This window comes from Limanda limanda, chromosome 18 (genome assembly GCF_963576545.1).
Source record: "Limanda limanda chromosome 18, fLimLim1.1, whole genome shotgun sequence".
NCBI lineage: Eukaryota > Metazoa > Chordata > Actinopteri > Pleuronectiformes > Pleuronectidae > Limanda > Limanda limanda.
Genome location: NC_083653.1, coordinates 384,084 through 410,844, shown reverse-complemented (window position 1 = coordinate 410,844; position 26,761 = coordinate 384,084). Strand labels below are relative to the sequence as shown.

Below are 26,761 nucleotides of genomic sequence, written 5' to 3'. Positions count from 1 at the left end.
AATCTTTCAACCTTTCTTTACATTTCGTTGCCTCTGTACCTGTACTCTGTGTAATGACAATAAATTGAATCCAAATCCAAATATTGTTATACAATTTAATAATGATCAATTATGAAATCTGTCATGACATCATTTCCACATGATGATTACTCTGCTAATATTAGTTAGCTGTAGATTCTGTCTCTAATCGTATTGGTTGTTCACGTTAAGCATTGCTGCACGATGAGGTCACGATGAGGTCACGATGAGGTCATGATGAGGTCATGATGAGGTCATTCCCACCATATTCCCACAAATTGACGTCTTCTTACACCCAAACGTTTCTGTTCTGATTGAATCAGTTTGTCTGAGTCTTGTTGGCGTTTGAACCCAGGAGATGTTTCCTGTGATTTGATCAAATGAATAAAGTCTTTGTGTTTTAAAGCTGAAATGAGAAGTTACCTGTGTAACCTCAGGCTTCCAGGTCCGGGCCCAGAGCAACATCTGGAGAAGCATCTGGACAAACACAACAGTGACTTCAACAAACAGCACAGTTAATCATGTTGATTGATCCGGAAATATGAGCAAATCCATGTTGGTTTTGTGGTTCAGTTTTATTGATTTTCATTATAAAGAAAAACACAAATAAACATTACAGTTAGTGACCTTTGACCTCTGGAACAAACATTAAAAACAGGACGTTCAGTGTCTCAAAGCTTCAAATAAACAATAAAAAACAGTGACCAGAAATCACAAAAATCAGCTGATCGACAGGAAGTGATGTCACACGAGATCAGGGACAGGCCAAGGCTCATCACATGGTTCAATAGAGGTCAAAGGTTAAAGGTGATCAGGCGCAGTAGAAACTTCCGTCGTCGACTCTCCTTCTCTTACGACTCTGCTGCTGCTCGAAGAACTGACGGATGTCTTCAGGGGTCACGACCTATCAGAACAGTCACATGACATCAGAGGTCACGACCTATCACAGAACAGTCACATGACATCAGGGGTCACGACCTATCAGAACAGTCACATGACATCAGAGGTCACGACCTATCAGAACAGTCACATGACATCAGAGGTCACGACCTATCACAGAACAGTCACATGACATCAGGGGTCACTGACCTATCACAGAACAGTCACATGACATCAGGGGTCACTGACCTATCACAGAACAGTCACATGACATCAGAGGTCACGACCTATCACAGAACAGTCACATGACATCAGGGGTCACTGACCTTTCCTTCAGCTGCAAAGGTCTGAAGAAAATCCTTCAGTTCAGTTTTCATGTCGTTGTATCCTGAAACAAAATAACACAACAAACAAAATGTGTAGGACTTGTAGTTTGTACTTTTAATTTAATTTGTAGTCCTTGTAGTCTTCTCTCACCGTGGATGATCTCCAGCTGCTGCACTCGGTTCAGGTTGTCGAGTGCTGACATCAGAGGGTCGTGTCCTGGTTGCGTCTGTTCGCTGTTCTTTCCTTTCCTCTCGTAGGCGAGGACGGTGTCGCACTCGTCCAATAAGAAGGACAGATTCGCTTGAGACAGACGCTCCTGAGGACAGACACAGATCAGTTACACACTGGTCCGTGGTCGTGTTCTGGTTCTTTAAGTTCTGAGAGAATCTTGGGTGAAGGTCTTCACTTTGTCTGCAGAACGCACAGACAGGAAGTCACACGTGATGATTGGAAGACAACAGGTGACAGTGATGTGACACGCTGTCATGTTGCCGTTTGCTCGTAGTTTAGTCACAAACATTTTGATCATTTTAAAAATTAAAAAAGTGTTCACGTCATGTGACACGTCCGATCACAAGCCTATGACGTCACGCTGACATCATGAGTCGGCAGCCAATGGAAATGTGAAGTGGTTACCTGGCAGGTGGTGCAGGAGCAGAGTTTGGAGCGCCACCCTGACGGCCAGAACACAGCGCCTGCCCGGAGTCTGGTCTGACCAATCCTCGGCAGTTCCTTCAGTCTGCAGCTAGACTCCGCCTCCTCGCGGCTGCGCTTGCTGCCGGGCTCGATGACATCATCCACCTGATCCACCTTATAGATCATTCATCAATGACATGGATCAGAAAGAATGGTTGAGCATGACTCAGTCTGAACCAGTGGAAGCCTCTCACCTGTGGTTTGTCACGAGCGTCTGTGTTTGATTCTCCTCCTGTTTCCTCCTTCACCTGAGCCGCTGCACCTGAGACTGAACAGGAAGTACGTCACACGCAGGAAACACGTCACACGCAGGAAACACGTCACACGCAGGAAACACGTCACACGCAGGAAACACGTCACACGCAGGAAACACGTCACACGCAGGAAACACGTCACACGCAGGAAACACGTCACACGCAGGAAACACGTCACACGCAGGAAACACGTCACACGCAGGAAACACGTCACACGCAGGAAGTACGTCACACGCAGGAAACACGCCACACGCAGGAAACACGTCACACGCAGGAAACACGTCACACGCAGGAAACACGTCACACGCAGGAAACACGTCACACGCAGGAAACACGTCAAACGCAGGAAACACGTCACACGCAGGAAACACGTCACACGCAGGAAACACGTCACACGCAGGAAGTACGTCACACGCAGGAAACACGCCACACGCAGGAAACACGCCACACGCAGGAAACACGTCACACGCAGGAAACACGCCACACGCAGGAAACACGTCACACGCAGGAAACACGCCACACGGCCGCTGTGAGTCCGGGACTTACCTGCCAGGAGATCAGCGTAGGTCCAGAGGAAATCATTTTTATTCATACACAGCTCACAAATCATCTCCTGCAGCTCGACACAGTCGGGAACCACACGGCCCAGGTGCTGCAGGTACAGGGGAGGTCGGTGAGGGTTGACCACCAGGGGGCACCACAACAAGTACACGGCACCATTCAGATTATGTGATTAAGAAGGTTTGGACAGTTAGTTTTGAGTGGAGACGCAGCGAGAGCACAGGACTTAACTGTGTGAGGTGTCACAGACTCACCCTGCCATGCAGCCAGTCCTCACACACCACACACTGAATCATCTCGTCCTCCACCTGGACACAAAACCAGCCAATCAGAGAGACACACACATTCAGTGGAGTCCAGAGCTCACCTGGGGTCAGCTGAGGGGGGGGGGTGGGGGTCTCACCTGGTCGTCGGGGTCGGGGTAAGGTCGACTGCAGGTGCAGTAAACTCCAAAGAAGTTGTGACTGTATTTATTCAGAGTGTTGACCTCGTCTTTATCCTGAAACACACCACTCGTGTTTAACGTGCATTGTGGGGACCAACGAGTAACAAAGGTCATAGACCTGACAGGTGTTTATGTATTTATGAGGACGCCAGGGAACAGGTTCATCTGCCATGTTTGATCAGTGAAGAACTGATGTTTATTTAAAGTATAACTTCACTTCTGAGTCTGACTCCACCTACTTCTCAAACTGGTCCAAGGACTAAGATGGTTTGAGACACCAGGTGGCGCTATGAGCCGTGTTCACCCATGAAGAGCTGATAATAAACATGAAACTAAAACCATGAACCTGTTTGATCCGTTTACAGCTGAAGAACACGTGTGTTCATTTCATTTGTGTCATTTTACTGGATGTGGACTAACAGGATGGAGTTTACACTGCAGCTCTGTGAACTTCCTGTTTCCACAGTCACAACGAAAGTTCCTGCAGAAAAACACACAGAAGAACAAATAAAAGAAACACCAAATACTTATATTTATTTAAAACAGTTTCAGTCCTTTTATCATTTATTCTGGATTATTGATTTACATTATTATTACCAACACAGCTCCACGTCCTTCACATGTAAACAGCACATTGGCTCAGATCAAAACTCACATTGATGGACGAGAGTGATGATGCGTTTGCTCACCTCTTGGTGTAGAGTTCAAAGAGGTCGTGACCTTCATGACATTTATATGAACACGCCAAACACACTCCTGCTGCTTCTCCGCCTTTTGGTGAACAAGTGTTACAGGCGTACAGAGCCTGACGCTTCACATAGCCCTGAACACACACACACACACACACACACAAATGGAGCTCATCTTAGATTTCAACAAACACCAAACTCCTCTCTAATAATAATAATAACAACACTAACAGCTGGTTGGTGCTGCCCCCTGCTGGTCAGGGTGAGCAGTGCGTACCTGGGGGTAGGAGCAGTGATCGGAGTCACTTCCTGCCAGAACAGCTGAAGCTTCTTCCTCCAGCTCCTCATCTTCCTCCAGAACATCCACCAGGGACACCGTCTGCTCCTCAGACATGTTCACTACCAACACAGGGTCCACCTCAGGTTAGTCTGCTGTCTGTCTCTACTGTCTGTCTCTGTGTCTACTGTCTGTCTCTGTCTCTAGTGTCTGTCTCTGTCTCTAGTGTCTGTCGCTGTCTCTAGTGTCTGTCTCTAGTGTCTGTCTCTACTGTCTGCCTCTGTCTCTAGTGTCTGTCTCTAGTGTCTGTCTCTACTGTCTGCCTCTGTCTCTAGTGTCTGTCTCTAGTGTCTGTCTCTGTCTCTGTGTCTACTGTCTGTCTCTGTGTCTACTGTCTGTCTCTGTCTCTAGTGTCTGTCTCTGTCTCTAGTGTCTGTCTCTGTCTCTAGTGTCTGTCTCTTTCTCTAGTGTCTGTCTCTGTCTCTAGTGTCTACTGTCTGTCTCTGTCTCTACTTTCTGTCTCTGTCTCTACTGTCCGTCTCTGTCTCCAGTGTCTGTCTCTGTCTCTGGTGTCTACTGTCCGTCTCTTTCTCTAGTGTCTACTGTCCGTCTCTGTCTCTAGTGTCTACTGTCTGTCTCTGTGTCTACTGTCTGTCTCTGTCTCTACTTTCTGTCTCTACTTTCTGTCTCTGTCTCTACTGTCCGTCTCTGTCTCTAGTGTCTACTGTCCGTCTCTGTCTCCAGTGTCTACTGTCCGTCTCTGTCTCTAGTGTCTACTGTCTGTCTCTGTGTCTACTGTCTGTCTCTACTTTCTGTCTCTGTCTCTACTGTCCGTCTCTGTCTCTAGTGTCTACTGTCCGTCTCTGTCTCCAGTGTCTACTGTCCGTCTCTGTCTCTAGTGTCTACTGTCCGTCTCTGTCTCTAGTGTCTGTCTCCGTCTCTAGTGTCTGTCTCTCTGTCTGTCTCTGTCTCTAGTGTCTGTCTCCGTCTCTAGTGTCTGTCTCTGTCTCTAGTGTCTGTCTCTGTCTCTAGTGTCTGTCTCTGTCTCTCTGTCTGTCTCTGTCTCTAGTGTCTGTCTCTGTCTCTAGTGTCTGTCTCTGTCTCTAGTGTCTGTCTCTCTGTCTGTCTCCGTCTCTAGTGTCTGTCTCCGTCTCTAGTGTCTGTCTCCGTCTGTAGTGTCTGTCTCCGTCTGTAGTGTCTGTCTCCGTCTGTAGTGTCTGTCTCTGTCTCTCTGTCTGTCTCCGTCTCTAGTGTCTGTCTCCGTCTCTAGTGTCTGTCTCTTTGTCTACTGTCCGTCTCTGTCTCTGTGTCTGTCTCTAGTCTCTAGTGTCTGTCTCTCTGTATACTCTCTGTCTGTCTCTGTCTCTACTGTCTGTCTACTGTCTCCATTGTTTCTACTGTCTGTCTCTGTGTCAACTGTATCTGTCTCTGTTGTCTCTCTACTGTCTGTGCCTGTCTCTACTGTGTCTCTGTCTGTCTTTCTACTCTATGTCTTCTCTGTCTCTACTGTCTGTGTCTCAGTTAGCTTCAGTTATCCTCAGTTAGCTTCAGTTAGCTTCCTCAGGGAAACTGCCTGTCTCTGCTGTGTCTCTGTCTCTACTGTCTGTGTCTGTCTCTACTATCTTTCTGCCTCTACTGTCTTTCTGTGTCTACTGTCTGTGTCTACTGTCTGTGTCTCAGTTAGCTTCAGTTAGCTTCAGTTAGCCTCCTCAGGGAAACCGCCTGTCTCTGCTCCGTGCTAATGCTAACGGTGTTAGCTCTGTTGATAAAAGCACACACTCACCAAGTCCAACCGGGACCGGACCGGAAGTAGAAGCAAAGTCTTTCCAGCGTCTGATCAGTCTGTGCAGCAGCCGATCAACTGACCATCAATACGCAATAATAAGCAATAATAAGCAGCTCCGCGTGAGTCCAGAGGATCAGAGCTTTGTTGTCAAACGACTAGCCACAGCTACCTGATGACAGCTTCCGGTTCACTTCCGTAGGTCGTCTTTGGCGGCAATCTTAAACTAGAATTGGCGGTAATCTGCGTAGACATATGATATCTATGGTAATCTGAGTCACACGCTATCGAATTGAAAAACGGATTGAGTCAATACAAACCTGAAAAAGATTTAAAATCCCAGGGTCACACACGACAGAGCAGAGTGCTGCCTCTAGTGGGGGGATATGGTACTACTTGCTCTTTCAGGTTTGATGCTTCCATATTATTAATAATTTGAGGAGGATTTTAAATTCTAAATGTAAGAGGAAGTCAGTGTAGTGAAGCTAACACACAGGAGACATGTGGTCTCTGTCCCTGGTCGTCTTCAGGACACGTGCTGAGTCTCTAACGACTTCCTGCTGGAGCCGGTTAATAAGGAATTACAATAATCAGGTCTGGATGGAACAAAGGACTGGACTCGTTATTTTGCGTCTTTTTGAGACATGTCTGATTTTGAGATGTTAAGTAAGGGAAAGAAGGCCGTCCTAGAGATTTGTTTGAAATAAGAATCAAAGGAAAAATCAGGATCAAAGATGACTCCCAGACAGGGAGGACGATTTCATTTAGCGCAGCTTCTTCATTAGATCATGTGTCCCTAAGGTGTTTAGGTGTAAAGCTTCTGCTTTAAAATGAAATGTAATTATGTACTCAATGTATTATGGTGGAATTTTACGTAAGGCACCTGAAGGCAACAGACAGTGCGCGATGACGTCAGTCAAGATGGCGCTGTCTGCGGAGCTGAAGCTCAGAGACAAACACACTCAGAGAATCTGCGTTCGAGTGGACAACGACCTGGGTTCTCTCAAGGACGGAATACAGGAGCTGAACGTGGACGTGTCCCAGCTGCTCAGTGAACTGGTGGAGCGGGAAAAAGCTCGAGGAGCCTGCGCAGCTGGTCAGTTACCTGATGCTAACAACACAGAGCTAACACCACAGAGCTAACACCACAGAGCTAACACCACAGAGCTAACAACACAGAGATAACAACACAGAGCTAACACCACAGAGATAACAACACAGAGCTAACACCTGATGCTAACACCACAGAGCTAACACCACAGAGCTAACACCACAGAGCTAACACCACAGAGCTAACAACACAGAGCTAACAACACAGAGCTAACACCACAGAGCTAACACCACAGAGCTAACACCACAGAGCTAACACCACAGAGATAACAACACAAAGCTAACACCACAGAGCTAACAACACAGAGCTAACACCACAGAGATAACAACGCAGAGCTAACACCACAGAGATAACAACGCAGAGCTAACACCACAGAGATAACAACACAGAGCTAACACCTGATGCTAACAACACAGAGCTAACACCCGATGCTAACACCACAGAGATAACAACACAGAGCTAACACACGATGCTAACACCACAGAGCTAACACCCCATGCTAACACCACAGAGCTAACACCACAGAGCTAACACCACAGAGCTAACACCACAGAGATAACAACACAGAGCTAACACACGATGCTAACACCACAGAGCTAACACCCCATGCTAACACCACAGAGCTAACACCACAGAGCTAACACCACAGAGCTAACAACACAGAGCTAACACATGATGCTAACACCCCATGCTAACACCACAGAGATAACAAAACAGAGCTAACACCTGATGCTAACACCACAGAGCTAACACCCCATGCTAACACATGATGCTAACACCACAGAGCTAAAACTAGAGCAGCTGATGCTAACACCACAGAGATAACAACACAGAGCTAACACCTGATGCGAACACCACAGAGCAAACACATGATGCTAACAACACGGAGCTAACACCTGATGCTAACACCACAGAGCTAAAACTAGAGCAGCTGATGCTAACAGCACAGAGATAACAGAGCAAACACATGATGCTAACAACACAGTGCTAAAACTAGAGAGCTAGCTCATCCACAGAGCTAACACCTGATGCTAAAACCACAGAGCAAACACATGATGCTAACAACATAGTGCTTAAACTAGAGAGCTAGCTCCACCACAGAGCTAACACCTGATGAAAGCACCAGAATCAGAATTATTTTATTTGCCAAGTATATTTGCACATACAGGAAATTGCCTTGGTGTGGTTTGTGCACTGTACATAAAACAACAATTGGACATAAAACAATAGAGAGCACCTGAGAGCTAATAACAGAGGGAACACCACAGAGCCAGAGAGAGAGAGCTCCGGTTGGCCTGCCCTGAATGAATATAATATATATAAGTTGACTATGGTGGAAAATATTTTGTATTAACCTGTTGATGTTTCACTGACGTCACAGCTCAGGTAAACTGAGCGGCTGTAAACTCCAGATCTGTGTGAGATGTCACATTCACCTGTTTTATCTACTGCAGGTGAGGAAGACGAGGACAGTGATGAAGGCAGTGACGCAGACGAGACATCAAAATGTGAACTACAATGTCCAGCCAAAAGACTCAAACCATGAAACACCTGAGGACTGTGAGACTTGATGACGTCAAGAACTGAGGATGATGTCAGGTGATCAGTCACATGACTGGGTAGAAACGTTATAAATAAAGCTGTAACAAGTGTCTCAGGTAAAAACATCATCTAAATGTGACTGATCAGGAATTATTGATCCAGAATCAGTCCTGATCTGAGTGGACATCATCTTTGTATTGGGGAGGACAGATGTGGACAGGTCAGGAAGCAGCTGGTCGCCGCTTCAATAAAATAAAAAAAATAATTAAACAAAGCAAAGTTTCAATGTTTATAAAGACTTTTAATTTGTGTTTAGACTCATGGTAACCAGTGTGTGTGATGTGACGCATGTTACAATAGAAACATACCACAGACAACCTCTGTTCTAAATATTAACCTGCGGTAACCATGGCAACTGTAACCATGTTTCAGGTAACTGGTTAAAGTAGCTGTGATTACTGGATGTGCTGTCACCATATTCAACACCCTCCAGCCAATCATAGCCCAGGACTGTCTGTGATGTCACAACAAAACAAGAGATTGACAGAGTTTCAGACGTCCTGTCAGTCGTCACTGAGGGCAGCACTGACCTCCAGTCAGGACAGGGTGGAGGGTTAACGTCCAATGGGAATGTTACTGTTCAAAAGGCACACAGGAAATGACATCACTTGCAACGCTAAGAGTCCAGAGCCACTGCGGCCTTGCAGATTGGTCCTCGCTATGTGTCAATCACTGACCCTGCCCTGTGGTTTGTCGGTCTGTGGGTGGCGTGGCGGCGACTACACAGCAAGGCGATGCAGACAGGAAGTACGCAGTAACCGACAGCACGGGGGTCGGCTCTCGTGCACGAGAACAGGAAGAGGAAGAGCTGGAGGTAAGGCAGCAGGAAGACCGACACCCACATCCAGACAGGAAGTGACAGCAGGTGAGACCAGGTGAAAGCAGAGGGTGGGGCTGACAGACTGGCCCCGCCTCCCTGCACACGCTCCAAACTGAGTGTGTGCACCTCAAAGACGTAGTACACCGCCATGATGCTGAGCAGCAGGTAGAGAGCCACGCCCACCCATCCCATCCTCTGACGGAAGTTCATCATCCTCCATACTGGTGACAGATAATAACAAATCAATTGTCAATACAAATGTATCTATAAATATCAATATGAGCTTTATGAACATTAACTATTAACAATGACTTCATGAACGTTAACTTTATTAGCTCTGAGTTTAACATGACCTGACGCAAAATCACTTCCCACTTAATGTAGTGTTTTTCAATGAGACATTTAGCCTGTTCATCTGTTAGCAACATGTTAGCAGCTCGTTAGCAGCCTGTTTATCTGTTAGCAGCTCGTTTATCTGTTAGCAACTCGTTAGCAGCCTGATTCTGTTAGCAGCTCGTTAGCAGCCTGTTTATATGTAAGCAGCTTGTTAGCAGCCTGTTTATCTGTTAACAGCTTGTTAGCAGCCTGTGTATATGTAAGCAGCTAGTTTATCTGTTAGCAACTCGTTAGCAGCCTGTTTATATGTAAGCAGCTAGTTTATCTGTTAGCAACTCGTTAGCAGCCTGATTCTGTTAGCAGCTCGTTAGCAGCCTGTTTATATGTTAGCAGCTTGTTAGCAGCCTGTTTATATGTTAGCAGCTCGTTAGCAGCCTGTTTATATGTTAGCAGCCTGATTCTGTTAGCAGCTCGTTAGCAGCCTGTTTATATGTAAGCAGCTTGTTAGCAGCCTGTTTATCTGTTAGCAGCTCGTTTATCTGTTAGCAGCTTGTTAGCAGCCTGTTTATATGTAAGCAGCTAGTTTATCTGTTAGCAACTCGTTAGCAGCCTGATTCTGTTAGCAGCCTGTTTATATGTTAGCAGCTTGTTTATATGTTAGCAGCCTGATTCTGTTTGCAGCTCGTTAGCAGCCTGTTTATATGTTAGCAGCTTGTTAGCTCATGTGGTTATCAGTTCTCACCTTCCTTCGCGCTGAATCCTTCAAAATAAAGTTCTACTGTGGACTCTCTTTCTCAGCTGGATCCCGGCAGCTCCGGGAAGTCCGTCACTTCCGACTTCTGTTTGGTCAGCTGACCTCTGGGTGACGTCAGACACCAGCTGACTCCATCAGTTTTTTTTTTAAAACAACATTCAAACAAACTGTGGCGCTGTTTTATAGAAGAGTATCTATTAAAATATATATCTGAATTAAATATGAGCGGAATAAGTACATGTACAGTTTGAATATGAATAAATACTATAGATAGAATATACTTTAATAGAATATACATAATATAAATAAAAAGAATATATACAATACAAAATAGAATATATACAATATAAATAAGTAGAATAGAAATAAATAAAATATATACAGTAGATATTTATACAATCATCCACATCACGTCATTGTGTTTCCTGTACGTCTGTTTCCATGGAGACATGTTGCTTCTCAGGTGAAGGTGACCTTCAGGTTTTTATCAGAACTTTTTAAATCAGATTATCAGAAACATTCAGGGACACTGAGTCACAGGATCATTATTATTGTTCTTAATAATAGTTATAACAATAAGAACAATAATAAGAAGAACAATATACAGCGTCTGAATACGATTGAAGTTTTCTGATATTTTCTCTAACACTATTTTGTAAACATTCCAAACATAAAGGACCAATCCTCTTCCGGCTCCACCCACTTTGTTGGTCTATTCAATGACCTCAGAGAGAAAAACAACCTCCGTATCGACAGAGTCAGAGCTGCAGTCACTCAAGTCTGGAGGCTTTGATTTGAGGGTCCTGGTAGTTCTGGTCCTAGTGGACCTGGTGATGGTTCTGGTGCCAGTGCTGTGGACATGGAGCGTTGTCTGAACCTGGAGGAGCAGCTCAGGTGTCCTGTCTGTCTGGACATCTTCACTGAACCACTGATGTTACAGTGTGGACACTCCTACTGCAGGTAAGATGATGAGGAGGGGACTCACCTGTCCTGTCCTGACCTGTCCTGACCTGACCTGAACCCACCTGTCCTAAACCCACCTGTCCTGTCCTGACCTGACCTGTCCTGACCTGACCTGAACCCACCTGTCCTGACCTGTCCTGTCCTGACCTGTCCTGACCTGTCCTGACCTGACCTGAACCCACCTGTCCTGACCCCACCTGTCCTGACCTGACCTGTCCTGTCCTGACCTGTCCTGTCCTGACCTGTCCTGACCTGACCTGAACCCACCTGTCCTGACCCCACCTGTCCTGACCTGACCTGTCCTGCCCTGACCTGTCCTGTCCTGACCTGTCCTGACCTGACCTGAACCCACCTGTCCTAAACCCACCTGTCCTGTCCTGAACCCACCTATCCTGTCCTGACCCCACCCGTCCTGTCCTGACCCCACCCGTCCTGTCCTGACCCCACCTGTCCTGACCCCACCTGTTCTGTCCTGTCCTGACCCCACCTGTTCTGTCCTGTCCTGACCTCACCTGTCCTGTCCTGACCTGTCCTGACCTCACCTGACCTGACCCCACCTGTCCTGACCTGTCCTGACCTCACCTGTCCTGTCCTGACCCCACCTGTTCTGTCCTGTCCTGACCCCACCTGTCCTGACCCCACCTGTTCTGTCCTGTCCTGAACCCACCTGTCCTGTCCTGACCTCACCTGTCCTGTCCTGACCCCACCTGTTCTGTCCTGTCCTGACCCCACCTGTCCTGACCCCACCTGTTCTGTCCTGTCCTGACCTCACCTGTCCTGTCCTGACCTGTCCTGTCCCCACCTGTCCTGACCCCACCTGTTCTGTCCTGCCCTGAACCCACCTGTCCTGTCCTGACCCCACCTGTCCTGACCCCACCTGTTCTGTCCTGTCCTGACCCCACCTGTCCTGTCCTGGCCCCACCTGTCCTGACCCCACCTGTCCTGACCCCACCTGTTCTGTCCTGTCCTGAACCCACCTGTTCTGTCCTGTCCTGACCCCACCTGTCCTGACCCCACCCGTCCTGTCCTGACCCCACCTGTCCTGACCCCACCTGTTCTGTCCTGTCCTGTCCTGACCTCACCTGTCCTGTCCTGACCTGTCCTGACCTCACCTGACCTGACCCCACCTGTCCTGACCCCACCTGTCCTGACCCCACCTGTCCTGACCCCACCTCCAGATGTTGTGTGCGCTCCATGACGATGGACCTGCTCGGCCAGCTGCAGTGTCCTGTGTGTCGCTGTGCGGTGGACGGAGACAGTCCTTCTCCCAACGTGACTTTGGCTCGAATTATTGAGGCTCTGCAGGTAAATACAGCTGAAATCAGTTTGACTTCTGATCTTCATCTTATCCTCACGGAACAAATATAATACTATCAGTGACGCTTTATTAAAAACTAATGAACTGGACAGGAAGTGAGTGTTTCAGGTGGAGCTCAGCTGGAGTCGTGTCCTCAACATCACAACCCGCTCAGCCTTTACTGCGAGGACGAACTAACGGTGATCTGTGGCCTCTGTGGAAGTATCGGAGCTCACCGTGGACACAAGATCACACCTGTGAGCTCCGTCTACAGCCGCATGAAGGTACGTCTCTGAGTTTATAGAGTGAAGAATTCAAAAATGAACGATCTGTTCATTCCTGTACAACCACCGACCTGTTGAATGATTGAATTAGTGTAAACTCAACCTTAGAACAGACGAGTTGACCGAACTTCAACCCAGAACAGTTTGTGGATGCTGATAAGCAGCCGTTAGCTTGTATCATATCGTCAAGATTAAGCCAAACAAATACGACCTTTTAGTTCCCAGATTAACAACAATAAGGTCACATGGTACAGTCTCTCTAACACAGGGACCTTCAATGGCGTCTGCCCTCTGGCACAAAGTGGTCACTTCCTGCCTGACTTTCCATCTTCGCTATTTTGGATCATATCTACATAATATTAGCCAGCTTAAGAAAATGGCTGTTCTGACTCATGTTGGGACCTTAGCACCAACACTCGCTGTGCTTGGCTTCGGGTTGTGGTGTGTCATCAGCTGAGCAGGAGATTTATTAATAATAATATCTTTCATATCTTTATTTATAGCACATCTCAAAAGAATCTTACAGAGTGCTTAACAAATAAAGACAGGAAGAGACAAGAAGAAAACATAAAACAAAACCAATAGTCATAAAAGAATAAAGGTCAAGTGTCTGGATCTGAGTTTCCTCCACAGAAACCTGAGGTCATTGAGAAAGGCAAAGCTCAAGATAAGGATAACGGTTAAGGTGAAGCTAAAGCTAAAGATAGCAAACTATAATAATAATAATAATAATGAATCACTTACAAGCACCTTTCAAAAACAAGGCAATTAAAGGGCTTTACATAAAATACAAAAGGCATCATGACAACTTGTAAAAGAGACAAACAATTAAACCAAAAATAAGCTGTTGGTATACAGGGAGAAGAGTAGAGGGGAACGAACACAGCCTGGAGGGGAACCGGTGCTAATGGTCCTGGAGTCAGAGACATGCTTCCCCAGCCTCACATGTTGCCTGCTGTCACATTCTGATTAGTCAATGCTTGTATGGGAGTAATGCCCCCTGGTGGTCTGGTTATGTAAATGTGTGTCTTGTCTGCATAACTGTGGTAACATATGTTGTTAATTTGCATCATCTGAGCAAGTGGAGGAATCAACCAGATAAGGTCAAGCTAAATATAAAACAAAAGGTTTAATACTCTAAACATTACAAACTGGTTCTTCAAATGTAGTGAATCCTGTTGTTGTGTTGATGTGTTGTTGTGTTGATGTGTTCAGTTCCATCAGCACCTGTGTGTGTCCTGGGAGAGGGTCCTCACAAGGGACTGAGCTTTATTAACTCATCACAGTTTCTCTGAGGAAGTTATGACACAAACTGGGATTGGTGATTATGGGCCGTACAGATAAAATGTTGTGTATTGATTCAAGCTAAAGACTGGGTGTAGACTGAGACAATCTCCAGGTATCAGGGTGGGTCTCCAGAGAGGACAGGTGGAGCTGAGGACAACCATTGTACTCTGTATCAGACCTGGTTCAGGTTCTGGTTGTGGTTCTGGTTCTGGTTCTGGTTCTGGTACTAGTCCTGGTCCTGGTCTTGGTCTTGACCACTACCTGGGTTCTGGACTCTGGGCCAGAAGAAGAACCACAACTTCTTCATGTTGAAATTAATCAACGGATGTGGTTCAAGAATCTGACCTGTCTGTCTGTCTGTCTGTCTGTCTGTCTGTCTGTCTGTCTGTCTGTCTGTCTGTCTGTCTGTCTGTCTGTCTGTCTGTCTGTCTGTCTGTCTGTCTGTCTGTCTGTCTGTCTGTCTGTCTGTCTGTCTGTCTGTCTGTCTGTCTGTCTGTCTGTCTGTCTGTCTGTCTGTCTGTCTGTCTGTCTGTCTGTCTGTCTGTCTGTCTGTCTGTCTGTCTGTCTGTCTGTCTGTCTGTCTGTCTGTCTGTCTGTCTGTCTGTCTGTCTGTCTGTCTGTCTGTCTGTCTGTCTGTCTGTCTGTCTGTCTGTCTGTCTGTCTGTCTGTCTGTCTGTCTGTCTGTCTGTCTGTCTGTCTGTCTGTCTGTCTGTCTGTCTGTCTGTCTGTCTGTCTGTCTGTCTGTCTGTCTGTCTGTCTGTCTGTCTGTCTGTCTGTCTGTCTGTCTGTCTGTCTGTCTGTCTGTCTGTCTGTCTGTCTGTCTGTCTGTCTGTCTGTCTGTCTGTCTGTCTGTCTGTCTGTCTGTCTGTCTGTCTGTCTGTCTGTCTGTCTGTCTGTCTGTCTGTCTGTCTGTCTGTCTGTCTGTCTGTCTGTCTGTCTGTCTGTCTGTCTGTCTGTCTGTCTGTCTGTCTGTCTGTCTGTCTGTCTGTCTGTCTGTCTGTCTGTCTGTCTGTCTGTCTGTCTGTCTGTCTGTCTGTCTGTCTGTCTGTCTGTCTGTCTGTCTCTCCCTCCGCCTGCCTGTCTGTCTGTCTGTCTGTCTGTCTGTCTGTCTGTCTGTCTGTCTGTCTGTCTGTCTGTCTGTCTGTCTGTCTGTCTGTCTGTCTGTCTGTCTGTCTGTCTGTCTGTCTGTCTGTCTGTCTGTCTGTCTGTCTGTCTGTCTGTCTGTCTGTCTGTCTGCCTGCCTGCCTGTCTGTCTGTCTGTCTGTCCGCCTGTCTGTCTCTCTCTCTGTCTGTCTCTCTCTCTGTCTGTCTGTCTGTCTGTCTGTCTGTCTGTCTGCCTGCCTGTCTGTCTGTCTGTCTGTCCGCCTGTCTGTCTCTTAGGAGGATATTTCCTGTCTGATGACTGAATTCCAGCAGCAGAAACGTAAAGTCGAAGATCACATCTGTAAACTTTCGTACAACAGATCGAGGATCACGGTGAGTTTCACGTTTTGTAATTTTCACATCTGTTTGTTTGTGTCACTGCAACATGAACGAAGACACTGATGATCCGACCTCAGGACATTTGTCGTCAGATCTTACATTTTATTTTTCTACATGAAAAACCAAGAAACCTCCACATGAACACTGCCACCTGATGGCCAAAGATAGGAACTACATCTCAGACTGTGATGTCCAACTGTTTATCTTGATGGACCAATGGCAGTGTCAGCTCTGACGGACACTCACGGTTCTATTCTCAACTCACAACCTCAGCCAATAGAAGGTGACCCGCTTGCTCCTGTGTCCATCAGAACGAGTCTGACGTGCTGAAGTGGGTCGTGAGGAAGGAGTTTGGCGAACTGCGGCGCTGCCTGGAGGAGGAGGAGGTGGGGTTCATGCAGCAGGTGGAGACGTCTGCTGCCGTCCTTATCCTTTCCCTCCAGAACCAGACGGACCAGTTAAACCAGAACCTGAACCGACTGCAGGAGGCGCACAACACCCTGCAGGAGCTGAGCAACGAGGGACACTTGGACTTCATCATGGTATTTTCAGTCCGAGACACTGATCCGTCTCTTGTGGACAGGACGTTTGAATCAGATCCATAACCTTCGTCAGACTCATTACTGTCCTGTTTCTGTTTGTTTACAGAAGTACGGATCAATCGCTCCGAGGTAACAAACGTCTCAACGTGTTTTCACTCATTTTACCCATAAAACATGAAGCGATAAACAGGTAACGTCTGCAGGTTCAGAGCGAGTCAGAAGCTCCAGCAGGGGGAGCTCTTCAGCTCCGTCAACTTCAAACCAGGTTTCAACCACAACGACATCAAACTCACGGTCTGGAAGAGACTTCACCGAAAAGTCCTGCCAGGTGCACCGGTCCCTGTCCCTCTACCTGTCCCCTTCCTTCTACCTGTCTTGCTACCAGTCCCTGTCCCTCTACCTGTCCCCTTCCTTCTACCTGTCTTGCTACCGGTCCCTGTCCCTCTACCTGTCCCCTTCCCTCCACCATTCTCTATCTGTCTCCGTTCCTCTGTCTGTCCCCTTCCTTCTACCTGTCTTGCTACCGGTCCCTGTCCCTCTACCTGTCCCCTTCCCTCCACCATTCTCTATCTGTCTCCGTTCCTCTATCTGTCTCCGTCCCTCTACCTGTCTTGCTACCGGTCCCTGTCCCTCTACCTGTCCCCTTCCCTTCACCATTCTCTGTCTGTCTCCGTCCCTCTACCTGTCTTGCTACCGGTCCCTGTCCCTCTACCTGTCCCCTTCCTTCTACCTGTCTTGCTACCGGTCCCTGTCCCTCTACCTGTCCCCTTCCTTCTACCTGTCTTGCTACCGGTCCCTGTCCCTCTACCTGTCCCCTTCCCTTCACCATTCTCTGTCTGTCTCCGTCCCTCTACCTGTCTTGCTACCGGTCCCTGTCCCTCTACCTGTCCCCTTCCCTCCACCATTCTCTATCTGTCTCTGTTCCTCTGTCTGTCTCCGTCCCTCTACCTGTCTTGCTACCGGTCCCTGTCCCTCTACCTGTCCCCTTCCCTCCACCATTCTCTATCTGTCTCCGTTCCTCTGTCTGTCTCCGTCCCTCTACCTGTCCCTGTCAGTTAATAATCCGATGAATGATTCAAACATTTAGTTTTGATGGTAGTTACGTCTTTGTCTTCACATATTTAAACATCCTTTTCTTCCTCCAGCACCAGAGATGTTGAAGCTGGATCCTCAAACCGCCCACCCGATGTTGGAGCTCCATCACGGGGACACGGTGGTGTTCTGTGGGGCTGTGCTGCGGAGACTTCCTGATAATCCAGAGAGGTTCAGTTACAGTTACTGTGTCCTCACCGACCGAGGCTTCTCCTCTGGGAAACACTACTGGGAGGTAAACCACTCTCGGCTGTGATGACAGTATCTTCTTAAGTCTGTTCTTAAGAAAACTACATCAGATTCAAGACACCTCCCTAAACTGCAGAATTGTTCACACATGAGTTCTTAAATGATGATTGACATGTGTTCGTAAGTTATAGGCATAGATAGATAGAAACCGATAGAAACATAGATAAAGCCCCACCAATGCCCATAAAAGGGCATGAGACTGCAGTGCACACACAGAAATCACAGAAATTGAAAAGATCGTTAAAGAACTGTCCTGTTCTGAGAGGAGATGTTTCTGTGTGGATTCTCACCGACATGTATGTGATCAGCTTCACTGAACGATTATGACTTATGATAAAGACGAGTGTGCTACGTTCACACTACTCGACTTCCTGTCTTCGAGAGTCTTTCACGACTTCCTACAAGACCGAGTGTCGACAGGTTCTCACACGATGCAATCGTATGTCTGTCTCCACGTCTCGTCGGCAACGTATCCACGAGCCTCCTGAACTTTCAGGAGTTCACTCAAAGTGATTGAACACAGATCTGTTTACAGTCTGGGGCTTTTGTCCAAAAGTCAGTGTGAATGAGACATATCTCGGGCAAACTCATCTGCTAATGTCGAACTAGTGGTTGTAAAGTTGTGTCCTCACCAGGTGGAGGTGGGTAACAAACCCAAATGGCGTCTTGGTTTGGTCAAAGGAACAACGGGTCGGAAGTCCAAGCTGGTCAAGAGCCCAGAGAGCGGAGCGTGGCTGATCGGACTGAAGGACGGAGTTTACGAAGCCTTCTCCTCACCCAGGGTCGTCCTCCCGGTGTCGACGCCCCCTCGCCGGGTGGGACTGTTCCTGGACTACGAGGGAGGAGCTCTGACCTTCTACAACAGCCACAGTCCTGACGAGCTGGGCTTCATCTACAGCTTCAGGCTGGACATTCAGGGGAAAGTCTACCCCCTGCTGGACGTCTGCTGGCATGACCGAGGAGACAACAAACAGCCCATGATCCTCCCCCAGCCTCACAGGGCCCACCTCCTCCCCCAGCCCCTCCCACAGCCCCTCCCCTACAAACAGGAAAAGTGACAGAGTCGATCTGTCGACCGTCATCGGATGTCATCCTCTGAAATGAAAAGTGTTTCTAGTCCTCGTTACTTATCGTCTCTGAGTGAATAAAACGTCAAAATAATCTGATTAATTATGTATGAGACTTTTTCATTTGCACCACTCGTCTGTTTATCTGCTCACATTGAAATTTCTGTAATAAACAATCAAAATGTAATAAACTTGAAGAACTTCAATTAATAAAATCGAAATTAGTTAATTTTAGTTACTTTTTATTTCATTGTTTTAAAATCTACATTTTCAATCAATTTGAACTGTGAATAAATGTTCTCATGTGATTATGAGTCAAATTTTTTCATGTTTCCTTCCTGACACACGTTAATAACAGATTAATAACATGTTAATAACCGATAAGTCACATTTGAATAACATCTGTTTTATCTGTTTACGCGAAGCTGATGCAGCTAAACTATATTTCTTCCTCATGTTTGATCTCTATCTTTTAACAAACAACAAACTTAATCTTATCATTGAGTAAACTGAATTTAACTGAGTTAATTGAGTGTAACTAAGTTAAGTCAGTATGAGCGACACCTCAGTCAGCGATGGATCCTTCTCGATGTTGCAGGAACCGGATCAGAGATCCAGGCAACGGTAACTTCTTCACACGTCGACGTACGACCAGCTGCAGGATCTTCAGCCTGCAGTTCTGCATCAGTGACCGCGGTGAAGCTGAAACACAAACCAGGGATTCAACAACAATCTGTGGACAGCACTTTACTTCTTAGAGAACCATAATGAGAGTTATTGATTATCTATTGACTGACTAGCTTTTTCCTTGATGACGCTCCACTCGCTGTAACTGTCCAGGTGTTCCATCAGTCTGGAGCAGAGAGTCACATGACCAACGTAGTCCAGTAGGACGTCAATAATTGGCCCCGCCCACCGACAGATGCTGGGGGCTGAGATCATCTCACAGAACTGTCAATCAATCAATCAATTAATCATTTAGTCATTTAATCAATGTCTTTATTTAATTGTGTTAAACTCAGGTCACCTGAACACTCCTCCTCAGTTGTGTCTCTTCCAGGAAGTAGGAGTTGTCCCTCTCTGATCGAGTGGTTTTGATTGGTGGATGAGGTTTGCTGCCATGGCAGCAGTCAAAGCAGGAGCGGGCGTGGCCTCCCTGGTCCAGCAGGTACTTGAACATGGGCAGGTCCTTCATGGCGAACATGTAAATGGCGGGGAAGGTGGTGGGGTGCATGGGGATGCAGGCGTTGACGTCAGCTCCGTGCTTCACGAGCAGGATCGTGGCCTGAATGCAGCTCTGCCTCACCGCCACCATCAGCGGCTTGAGCATGTCCAGGTTTGGGTCGGCGCCAGCTGCCAGCAGCATGCTCACGGCGTCGATGTTGTTGTTTATGACGGAGAAGTAGAGGGCCGTACTGCGGCGGTCCTCGTACAGCTGGGATCGCTCCTCAGACAGCTGAGCGTTGACATCGAAGCCCGCCTCGATCAGAGTCTCCAGCACGTCGTCACGCTCGCGCTCAGCTGCCAGGTGGAGCGGGCTGATGCCGGTCCGCCGGACCCTGGCCTGACTGGTGGCTGGTATCAACATGGACACGATACTGGAAGCAGGGGACATCACAGGGATCAGCTCAACACGATCCTGACTCGACAGGAAACCAGACGTGTTTAGTTCAGAAGTGAAGTTAGAGTTTTGATTTGACTGATCGTTTTTATTCCAGATTCACATTTATCAACAATTTAACATTGTACACCTGATGTCTGTGAATGCACAGTAGTTATTTTTGCCACTAGGTGGTGCCTTTGAGTTGCAGTCAGAAGCAAATTTTTACACAGAAGAAGAATTTTGCAACAGAAAACTTTGTTTTAGTTGTAAAGTGCAGATTATTGCTCTGCACTGATGTTCACTGCTATGCAGACGACACCCAGCTCTACACTGCTCTTGATCCTGACGACCTTTAAGAATCAGTTTTAACCAAATATTCTCATTACTGAGCCAGAAACTACAAATCAAGAACCATACTGGTTTTGAACCATATCAAGAAAAGCAACACCTGGTGGACGTCAGTTCTGCTAAGAAAGTCTCTGACATCCCGAGGAGCTTAGTATTAAAAGCTATTATTGAAATAAGGCCGATAATAGTCGTTGTGCCTACGTGTTACTTCCTCTCTGAGCCGCGATGTGAAGTGGTAATAATCCAGACTTCCCAGGTTTGTTGGCATCTGCGTTTTGTGAGAGGAGGAACCTCACAATTTCCTCGTGTCCATTTTTAGCAGCTTCGTAGAGAGCAGTGGCGCCATCATCAGCCTGACTGTTGATATCTGCACCTGCAGGGAACAGACTCGGGTTCAGGGCTCAGACACAGCGACACTCAAAGAGCTTCATGGAGACAGAAAAACGAAGCCGAGTGAACAAAGAACTTCTTCGCAGAAGCAGCAATTAGCAGCTGACAGAATTGGCAGTAATAGCAAAGGTTAGAAGAACTTGTTTGCGGAAACGTAGATAGCAGTTAGACAAAGCAGTAGCATTAGTAGAAGGAGCAGTTAGAAGCATTATCAGTAGAACAGTCAGATAAACGAGGTCAGTTTACCATGTTTCAGGAGGAAACGCAGCGTGGCGACCTGCCCATACTGCGCCGCAGTAAACAGCGGTGAGATGCCGTACATGTTGGTGAGGTTGTGTTTGGCTCCGGCCTTCAGCAACATCTCACAGATCTCCACGTTGTTTCGAACCACAGATTCCTGAAGTGCAGTACAACCCTGAATACAACGAGTGTTCACTGCAACACCGTGGTTCAACAGCGCCGCCACCATCACTGCACTGTCCCGCTCACAGGCTGCGGAGGAGGAGGAGATGTTCACTGATCATCTTTGGTCTGTACATATAAAGATATTTAAACATCACTTCCTGTCGTTACCTTTGTAGAGTGGAGTCTCCTTGTCGTAGTTTGTGATGTTTGTGTCGGCTCCGTTCTCCAGCAGCACCTGAACACATGTGACTTCCTCTCTGCCGACGGCGAGCAGAAGCGCTGACTCACCATGTTCAGTTCGCTTGTTGATGGTCCCCGGCTGGGCTGAGCACAAACACACAGACTAAAGTCTTCTGGACAATGATGTGAGGTCTTTGAGGTCTTTTTGTCTCTACCTGACAGCAGGACCCTGAGACAGGCGTCTTGACCGTGCCACGCCGCCTGATGAATGGCGAGCCAGCCGTGTTTATTTGGCAGCATCAGGTTCGTTCCAGGACACATCGCCATGATTTTCACTCTGTTCACATCTCCAACACAGATCGCTTTGAACAGAGGCTCCTCCTCCCTGCAGAGACAATAGCAGACACCAGTCTCACCTGTCTCACCTGACTCACGTGTCTCACCTGACCTCACCTGTCTCTCCTGCCCCGCCCCCACAGGGGACACAGCAGGTGTACAGAGCTCTAGAGGGAACTCACTCCTGCGGTTCCGGAGCCGTGTGGACCAGGCGACCATCAGCTCGGCGATAAGCCACCATCCTTTTCCCAGAGCCTGTCATGAAGCAGCTGACTGTCCCATCAAAAGTTTTCCTGCCGCCACATGACATCAGTCAATCAGAGCACAAGGTCACAACACCAGCGCAGGCAACATGTGATCACTACACCCTGTATGTGTGTGAGCTGACTTCTGTGGTGATGAAGTCTTTGAACGTCTTGTCCGTCCCACCTCAAGGACATCACCGACCCCCTGCTAGACCCTCAGATGCTGTAAACATGGCTCCACTTCATCCTCCAGCACCTGGACTCCCCAGGAACCTACTTCAGGATCCTGGTTGTGGATGTCAGGTCTGCATTCAACACCATAATCCAGATCTGCTCCAGGACTAGCTCTCCCAGCTGAGCTTGCCTGAGTCCATCTGCAGGTGGAGGCAGCGTGTGAGGAAACCCGTCTCTGAGACCCTCTGAGACCCTCAAGGCTGCGTTCTCCTCTGCTCTTCTCCCTGTACACCAACACCTCCAGTCACCAGTCCATCAAACACCTGAAGGTGCTTGGCTGCAACCTGTCCTCTCTGCAGGACCTGAACATCCCCAGGACCTGAACATCTCCAGGACCTGAACGTCTCCAGGACCTGAACATCCCCAGGACCTGAACGTCTTCAGGACCTGAACGTCCCCAGGACCTGAACGTCCCCAGGACCTGAACGCCCCAGGACCTGGACGTCTCCAGGACCTGAACGTCTCCAGGACCTGAACGTCTCCAGGACCTGAACGTCTCCAGGACCTGAACGTCTCCAGGACCTAAGCGTCTCCAGGACCTGAACGTCTCCAGGACCTGAACATCCCCAGGACCTGAACGTCTTCAGGACCTGAACGTTCCCAGGACCTGAACGTCCCCAGGACCTGGACGTCTCCAGGACCTGAACGTCTCCAGGACCTGAACGTCTCCAGGACCTGAACGTCTCCAGGACCTGAGCGTCTCCAGGACCTGAACGTCTCCAGGACCAGAGCGTCTCACGGACCTGAACGTCTCCAGGACCTGAACGTCTCCAGGACCTGAACATCCCCAGGACCTGAACGTCTCCAGGACCTGAGCGTCTCCAGGACCTGAACGTCTCCAGGACCTGAACGTCTCCAGGACCTGAACGTCTCCAGGACCTGAACGTCTCCAGGACCTGAACGTCTCCAGGACCTGAACATCCCCAGGTCCTGAACGTCTCCAGGACCTGAGCGTCTCCAGGACCTGAACGTCTCCAGGACCTGAACGTCTCCAGGACCTGAACGTCTCCAGGACCTGAACATCCCCAGGACCTGAACATCCCCAGGACCTGAACGTCTTCAGGACCTGAACGTCTCCAGGACCTGAACGTCTCCAGGACCTGAACGTCTCCAGGACCTGAGCATCTCCAGGACCTGAACGTATCCAGGACCTGAACGTTTCCAGGACCTGAACGTATCCAGGACCTGAACGTCTCCAGGACCTGAACTTCTCCAGGACCTGAACGTCTCCAGGACCTGAGCGTCTCCAGGACCTGAACGTCTCCAGGACCTGAACGTCTCCAGGACCTGAACGTCCCCAGGACCTGAACGTATCCAGGACCTGAGCGTCTCCAGGACCTGAACATCCCCAGGACCTGGACGTCTCCAGGACCTGAACGTCTCCAGGACCTGGACGTCTCCAGGACCTGAGCGTCTCCAGGACCTGAGCGTCTCCAGGACCTGAAAGTCTCCAGGACCTGAACGTCTCCAGGACCTGAACGTCTCCAGGACTCTGAGGCGTGCAGGTGAGCTTGTGGCCGACCCCCCCCCACCCTGGTCATGGACTCTTAGAGCCACTTCCCTCTAGCAGAAGGCTGCAGGTCATCAGGACTACACTTCACCAATAATCATATTGTACATTTTGCAGAATCCCTACTGTTTATAGTATGTTTTTGATTTGCTTGTCGTATTTTTTATTGAATTTTTGTTTCCTATTTTTATATTTTCTATATTATAATTGCACAAACACACCACAGCCAATTCCATGTATGTGTAAACCTATACTTGGCAATAAACCAGATTCTGATTTCAAGTCATATACTGTGGTGGAATCATGATTATCATAATTTCTGTATATTTCAATAATCAGCCTGATCAACAGTGAATAATCAATAAATATTCTCTGATCTGAAGCAACTTTTCATGAGCAGTGTGTGAGCGGACGTACGGATCAGGAGGTTTCTCACTCGGAGGGTTTGGTGAACTGTAGTGAGCGAGGCTCTGGGCTGGAGGAGGATTCTGGGAGTTGTGTCTGACCGCAGGGTTCAGGTTGCTGCTTGTGTTGCTGCTTGTGTTGCTGCTTGTGTTGCTGCTTGTGTTGCTGCTTGTGTTGCTGCTTGTGTTGCTGCTTGTGTTGCTGCTTGTGTTGGGGTTGCTGCTGTGTGTGTCGTTCAGACTTCGCTCCATGGCGATCTGCAGCACTTGGTCATCACTCAGGTGACTATAGAGAGAATAATCCTCAAAGCTGAGACCAGCTGAGATCCCGCCGGCCGCCATGATGGAGGAGGAGTGACGTTCACCTCAAACACAAACTGAGAAAGAAAAATCAAGTTCAAACAGGAGAAAAAAGAGAATCAGGACTTTCATCAGTGCAGTTTGTATCTTTGACTTGATGAACAGAAACTCTGAGCAGCAGATGTTAGTGAAACCAACTCGATAGAATCCAGTCAATCCTGAACTTTCTTATGAACGTTTGGGTTCAATAAACAGATCTACTTAGTCCTGAGAGATCTGTAATTCTCTGGCCAGCCTGCAGGGGGCTCTGACCTCTGAACAAGTCACACTTGTACAGTCTTGATCAACAAAACCTGCAACAACACAAAGACATGAAAAAACTCAAGTCAAGTGAAACACAACTGACCTGAACAAACAACAACTACTTCTTTCTCTGCTCCGAGTTCTGACACGTCCGAGTGTCCCTGAGCTGACGTCTGCACTCTGTGGGTTTATTTTAAGGACGTGTAGTCTGAGCTGCGGACCAGCTGACCTCATGTGTCTAATGTCACAGGAGGAAGGTTGATGTCAACAACTGACACAGAGACCTCCTCCACATTCACCTCAGCAGCCATGTTGGCTCTAAAGGCAGGAGAGACGATGTGTGAGAGTCGGTGAATCTGCAGGTGAACAGGACGTCTCTGCTCCGTTCACATGACCAACGTGGTGACGTGACCAACGTGGTCACGTGACCAACGTGTTCACGTGAACACGTGGTCACGTGACCAACGTGTTCACGTGACCAACGTGTTCACGTGACCAACGTGTTCACGTGACCAACGTGGTCACGTGACCAACGTGGTCACGTGACCAACGTGTTCACGTGACCAACGTGTTCACATGACCAACGTGTTCACGTGACCAACGTGTTCACAGGACCAGTGTTCATGTCACACACACTGACCCTTGTTTACATGTGGAGGTGAGACATGACAAGACAATGTATTTCATAAAATGTAATTTAGTGTCCGTGTGTCTTTAAACTGCAGCAGCTCAATGTCCATGAGCTGGACTGTGAATAAGTTTTGTCACTGACCGTTTCCGTGGCAACCCGATCAGCTGCTGCAGAGCAGAGGCCTTCAGCGACCATCGGCTGCTTCACATCCAGTTCCACTCTGGTTCTAGTCTGGTTTTACGCAGGTTTCAGTCTGGTTCGAGTTCCGGTGACTCTGATTGTGACTCTGTGATTGAGCAAAAACACAAATACTTTAAACTCACAGATGTGCTCGGTATCGCCCCCTGTGTGCGACCAGCAGACCTGGACACCTGGAAACGTGTTAACAGCATAATGCTGATGAATGACACATTAAACTGTCACGTTTCCTGCTGGAAGAAGAAGAAGAAGAAGAAAAAGAAGAAGAAGCATTTTGACCTTTCGGAGACTTGAGACTATCTGATGATCTGATGATCTGATGATTTAATGATTTAATGATCTCATGATTTAATGATTTAATGATTTAATGATTTAATGATCTCATGATCTCATTATCTGATGAAGTGACGTGTGTATTCTACTCTGAAGTCTCGCGGCCCCCGGACTCACCGGTTTCCATGGAGACAGTTAGTGACAGTGCCCCCGCCCCCCGCCTCGTCCTCTCAGCACGATGGTTGGAGCTCAGATCCTCCGCTGAGCACCGGAACCACCGGAACCACCGGAACCACCGGAACCACCGGAACTAACGGAACTAACGGAACCACCGGAACCACCGGAACCACTGGAACTAACGGAACCACCGGAACCACCGGAACCAACGGAACCACCGGAACCACTGGAACCAACGGAACCACCGGAACCACTGGAACCACCGGAACCACTGGAACCACCGGAACCACTGGAACTAACGGAACCACCGGAACCACTGGAACCACCGGAACCACCGGAACCACCGGAACCACTGGAACTAACGGAACCATCGGAACCAACGGAACCATCGGAACCAACGGAACCATCG

The 26,761-nt window shown here is 48.1% G+C and overlaps 4 protein-coding genes across 5 annotated transcripts; 1 reads left to right on the top strand and 3 right to left on the bottom strand.

Moving 5' to 3' along the window:
- Positions 1 to 574: 574 nt before the first annotated feature.
- Positions 575 to 6,087, bottom strand: LOC133024400 (putative E3 ubiquitin-protein ligase UBR7). 2 transcript variants are annotated; one of them, XM_061091489.1, is made up of 12 exons: positions 5,930 to 6,087; positions 4,147 to 4,268; positions 3,870 to 4,003; positions 3,601 to 3,661; positions 3,139 to 3,234; positions 2,990 to 3,043; positions 2,721 to 2,826; positions 2,115 to 2,188; positions 1,861 to 2,034; positions 1,375 to 1,540; positions 1,224 to 1,285; positions 575 to 922 (listed from the first exon to the last, which is right to left on the bottom strand). In XM_061091489.1, the coding sequence occupies exons 2-12, from the start codon at positions 4,261 to 4,263 to the stop codon at positions 830 to 832; spliced, it is 1,137 nt and encodes a 378-aa protein (XP_060947472.1). In that variant the 5' UTR covers positions 4,264 to 4,268; positions 5,930 to 6,087; the 3' UTR covers positions 575 to 829. The 2 variants fall into 2 exon arrangements, with proteins under 2 accessions (XP_060947472.1, XP_060947473.1); XM_061091490.1 differs by having other exon boundaries at positions 1,861 to 2,025.
- Positions 6,088 to 8,862: 2,775 nt separating this feature from the next.
- Positions 8,863 to 10,634, bottom strand: tmem251 (transmembrane protein 251). Its single transcript, XM_061091492.1, has 2 exons — positions 10,541 to 10,634; positions 8,863 to 9,683 (listed from the first exon to the last, which is right to left on the bottom strand). The coding sequence occupies exon 2, from the start codon at positions 9,673 to 9,675 to the stop codon at positions 9,301 to 9,303; it is 375 nt and encodes a 124-aa protein (XP_060947475.1). The 5' UTR covers positions 9,676 to 9,683; positions 10,541 to 10,634; the 3' UTR covers positions 8,863 to 9,300.
- A 777-nt stretch (positions 10,635 to 11,411) lies between these two features.
- LOC133024696 (E3 ubiquitin-protein ligase TRIM50-like) lies at positions 11,412 to 18,806 on the top strand. The gene is made up of 9 exons (XM_061091863.1): positions 11,412 to 11,512; positions 12,694 to 12,820; positions 12,926 to 13,096; positions 15,764 to 15,859; positions 16,177 to 16,407; positions 16,514 to 16,536; positions 16,611 to 16,735; positions 17,553 to 17,734; positions 18,384 to 18,806. Exons 1-9 carry the CDS (start codon positions 11,412 to 11,414, stop codon positions 18,804 to 18,806), a joined length of 1,479 nt encoding a protein of 492 aa, XP_060947846.1.
- Positions 18,807 to 19,225: 419 nt separating this feature from the next.
- LOC133024779 (ankyrin repeat and SOCS box protein 2-like) lies at positions 19,226 to 26,760 on the bottom strand (the record flags this gene model as incomplete). Its single annotated transcript, XM_061091950.1, has 10 exons — positions 19,226 to 19,517; positions 19,613 to 19,766; positions 19,843 to 20,413; positions 20,968 to 21,139; positions 21,403 to 21,648; positions 21,730 to 21,885; positions 21,957 to 22,126; positions 22,260 to 22,370; positions 24,484 to 24,790; positions 26,679 to 26,760. Coding segments are annotated over 10 exons (2,106 nt in total), but the record flags the coding sequence as incomplete, so codon positions are not given.
- Between the last annotated feature and the right edge of the window lies 1 nt (position 26,761).